The 3802-nt window shown below is 34.0% G+C and overlaps 1 protein-coding gene across 1 annotated transcript in view; it reads left to right on the top strand.

Annotated features, from left to right (window-relative positions):
- slc22a31 (solute carrier family 22 member 31) overlaps window positions 1–3802 on the top strand; it is an 18871-nt gene that overhangs the window by 1456 nt on the left and 13613 nt on the right. The window contains exon 2 of the mRNA XM_016245864.1: window positions 569–572. Within this exon, the coding sequence (XP_016101350.1) occupies window positions 569–572 (4 nt within the window). The remainder of the gene's footprint in view (window positions 1–568; window positions 573–3802) is intronic.

Below are 3802 nucleotides of genomic sequence, written 5' to 3'. Positions count from 1 at the left end.
CATTTTTAATTACGCATTGTATTTTGTGTTTTCGGGTTACAATGTATAACGGATAATGTCCTGGAAAATTACTAGCACCTTTTCCATTTTTCTGCATATTTTTCTTACAGTGTACTGTAAGAAACAGTGTAACTCATCAACAATCGCAGGTACAAGCTACTAACAAAGTGTCTCATAAATGAAAAATAACAGTATACTATTAAACAATTGCAAATAGCAGCTAACTTAATTCCTGTAACGTGTGTACTGCTAGGCATCTTTGGTTTCCTCTTTTTGTGTAATTTAAATGGTAAATTGTGCCTTTTTATCGTTTGAGTCACTTAACAAAAGTTGCTAAAACCTGCCAAATAAATTTTTAAAAATAGCTAAATTTGATGCTAGGTGCTTTTGGAAGAAAAAGTTGCTAGGGTAGTCTGAAAAGTTGCTAAATTTAGCAACAAAATTGCTAAGCTGGCAACACTGCCCAAAACCATATTTTCGTGACGTCATCGTTTGTTTAAAAAAAATCAATGCAAGCTAATTAAAATTGTTTTAAAAATTTGTAAAAATGCAATTTTTTTTCTGTTAGGAGTGTGGGTTAGATTATAGCGTTTATAACTAGCTGTATAAAAAAAAATAGAATTGTCCCCATTATAGTTAAGTAAACGTGTGTGCTTCCACAACCCTCCTAAATAATTATTATAATTCATATAAAAACTGCTAGACTGATCCATCTAAATGAGCTGTGACCATCATGGTCTAGTAATAATCCATGTATCAGAAGGGTACAGATAAAAGCCTACCGTATGTGACCCTGGACCACAAAACCAGTCATAAAAAGCACGTGTATATTTGTAGCAATAGTCAAGATTATGCCAAAAATCATTAGGATATTAAGTAAAGATATTCTGTAAATTTCCTACTGTAAATATATCAAAACTTAATTTTTGATTAGTAATATGCATTGCTAAGAACTTAATCTGGACAATTTTAAAGGCGATTTTCTCAATATTTAGATTTTTTTTCACCCTCAGATTCCAGATTTTTAAATATAGTAGTCAACATTTGAAGTGGACATAAGACAAGAACGCTTTTAGGTTTTAGGACAACTTTGATGAAAGGTTTTGATCCACTTCAAATGTTGACTAGTGTAGTTGTATCTTGGCCAAATATTGTCCTATCCTAACAAACCATACATCAATGGAAAGCTTATTTATTCAGCTGATGTATAAATCTCATTTTCCAAAAAAATGACCCTTCTGATTGGTTTTGTGGTCCAGGGTCACATATGGGTTGTACATGTTCGAAAGAACAGCTTGTTTCTTTTTGTCAGTGTTGACCAACCATATGGTTAAGAATATTGTGATTACATTACAGTGAAGTCATGAGATCATATAATGTTTCTACAGGGGTGAGAAAATGCTGTGATCCCCATCCTGTCATTAAAAGCCCAGGGAGCAGTGGTGAATAAGTCCTTGTTGGGTTCCTGTTCCACAGGAGGTGCATAGCTGGAGCTTTTTGTGTGGCCTTGACTAGCAATATGTTTCCTTTATTACTATTAAACAATTGCAAATAGCAGCTAACTTAATTCCTGTAACGTGTGTACTGCTAGGCATCTTTGGTTTCCTCTTTTTGTGTAATTTAAATGGTAAATTGTGCCTTTTTATCGTTTGAGTCACTTAACAAAAGTTGCTAAAACCTGCCAAATAAATTTTTAAAAATAGCTAAATTTGTTGCTAGGTGCTTTTGGAAGAAAAAGTTGCTAGGGTAGTCTGAAAAGTTGCTAAATTTAGCAACAAAATTGCTAAGCTGGCAACACTGCCCAAAACCATATTTTCGTGACGTCATCGTTTGTTTAAAAAAAATCAATGCAAGCTAATTCAAATTGTTTTAAAAATTTGTAAAAATGCTATTTTTTTTTCTGTTAGGAGTGTGGGTTAGATTATAGCGTTTATAACTAGCTGTATAAAAAAAAATTTGAATTGTCCCCATTATAGTTAAGTAAACGTGTGTGCTTCCACAACCCTCCTAAATGTAAATAATTATTATAATTCATATAAACACTGCTAGACTGATCCATCTAAATTAGCTGTGACCATCATGGTCTAGTAATAATCCATGTATCAGAAGGGTACAGATAAAAGCCTACCGTATGTGACCCTGGACCACAAAACCAGTCATAAAAAGCATGTGTATATTTGTAGCAATAGTCAAAAATACGTTGTATGAGTCAAGATTATGCCAAAAATCATTAGGATATTAAGTAAAGATATTCTGTAAATTTCCTACTGTAAATATATCAAAACTTAATTTTTGATTAGTAATATGCATTGCTAAGAACTTAATCTGGACAATTTTAAAGGCGATTTTCTCAATATTTAGATTTTTTTTCACCCTCAGATTCCAGATTTTTAAATATAGTAGTCAACATTTGAAGTGGACCTAAGAAAAGAACGCTTTTAGGTTTTAGGACAACTTTGATGAAAGGTTTTGATCCACTTCAAATGTTGACTAGTGTAGTTGTATCTTGGCCAAATATTGTCCTATCCTAACAAACCATACATCAATGGAAAGCTTATTTATTCAGCTGATGTATAAATCTAATTTTCCAAAAAAATGACCCTTCTGATTGGTTTTGTGGTCCAGGGTCACATATGGGTTGTACATGTTCGAAAGAACAGCTTGTTTCTTTTTGTCAGTGTTGACCAACCATATGGTTAAGAATATTGTGATTACATTACAGTGAAGTCATGAGATCATATAATGTTTCTACAGGGGTGAGAAAATGCTGTGATCCCCATCCTGTCATTAAAAGCCCAGGGAGCAGTGGTGAATAAGTCCTTGTTGGGTTCCTGTTCCACAGGAGGTGCATAGCTGGAGCTTTTTGTGTGGCCTTGACTAGCAATATGTTTCCTTTTCCATGTTTAGGGGAAAAAGGGAAAAAAAGCTTTTTATGTGGAATTTTTTAGGAAGATCCTTCTGAAAGCAGAACGAGGTAGAGAAAGTTTGTAAAACTAGAGTAGCATGGCTTCACATTAGCTGTAATGTAATAATAGAAGTTGATTATATTATAGGAAAGAAAGCAGCATTTACACATCCTCAGCCTACCTCAGATTTCTTAGCTGTTTTGTGTTAACAGGAAAATTTAAATACCAGAGCATTTAAATATTTAATTGAAGGGGTCATATGATGCGATTTCAATTGTTCCTTTCTCTTTGGAGTGTTACAAGCTCTTGGTGCATAAAGAAGATCTGTAAAGTTGCAAAGACTAAAGTCTCAAATCCAAAGAGATATTCTTTTTAAAAGTTAAGAACCTAACTTAATGCCTACCTAAAATGGCTCGTTCTAACACGCCCCCACATATCTACCTCACTATGTGGAAATATTAGCATAATGCTGCCCAAATGTGCACGCAAAGAAAGAAGGCGTGGTTTCAGGAACAGCAGTCATGTTGATGCATCCATGTCAGGGAGATGCTGTATGATTCAGTGCGAAAGCAAAAGCACTTTATTTGGCCTCCGGAAGTAGATTTATTTACAACAGAACAGCACAACCCAGATGATCGAATTTGTGCAATGCATTTTATGGACTACAGTTTTTTGAACCTAGAGGAGTACAAGGTTGGCTGTGCACAAAGGGTCAATTCCGACTTTGCTATGACAATCTGGCGCTTCTGAATCAGTGACTGTAAGTATGTTTTGTTATTAGTTTAAAGGGGTCATATGATGCTTTTTTAAAGATCATTATTTGGTGTAAAAGAATATGTTGACATGCTTTAATGTTCAAAAAACACTATTTTTCAAATACTGTACATTATTGTTGG

The sequence above is a fragment of the Sinocyclocheilus grahami genome, unplaced genomic scaffold (assembly GCF_001515645.1).
Source record: "Sinocyclocheilus grahami isolate Dianchi unplaced genomic scaffold, SAMN03320097.WGS_v1.1 scaffold772.1, whole genome shotgun sequence".
Taxonomy (NCBI): Eukaryota; Metazoa; Chordata; class Actinopteri; order Cypriniformes; family Cyprinidae; genus Sinocyclocheilus; species Sinocyclocheilus grahami.
The sequence above is the reverse complement of the archived record's forward strand: the minus strand, read 5'-3'. Positions and strand labels throughout refer to the sequence as shown.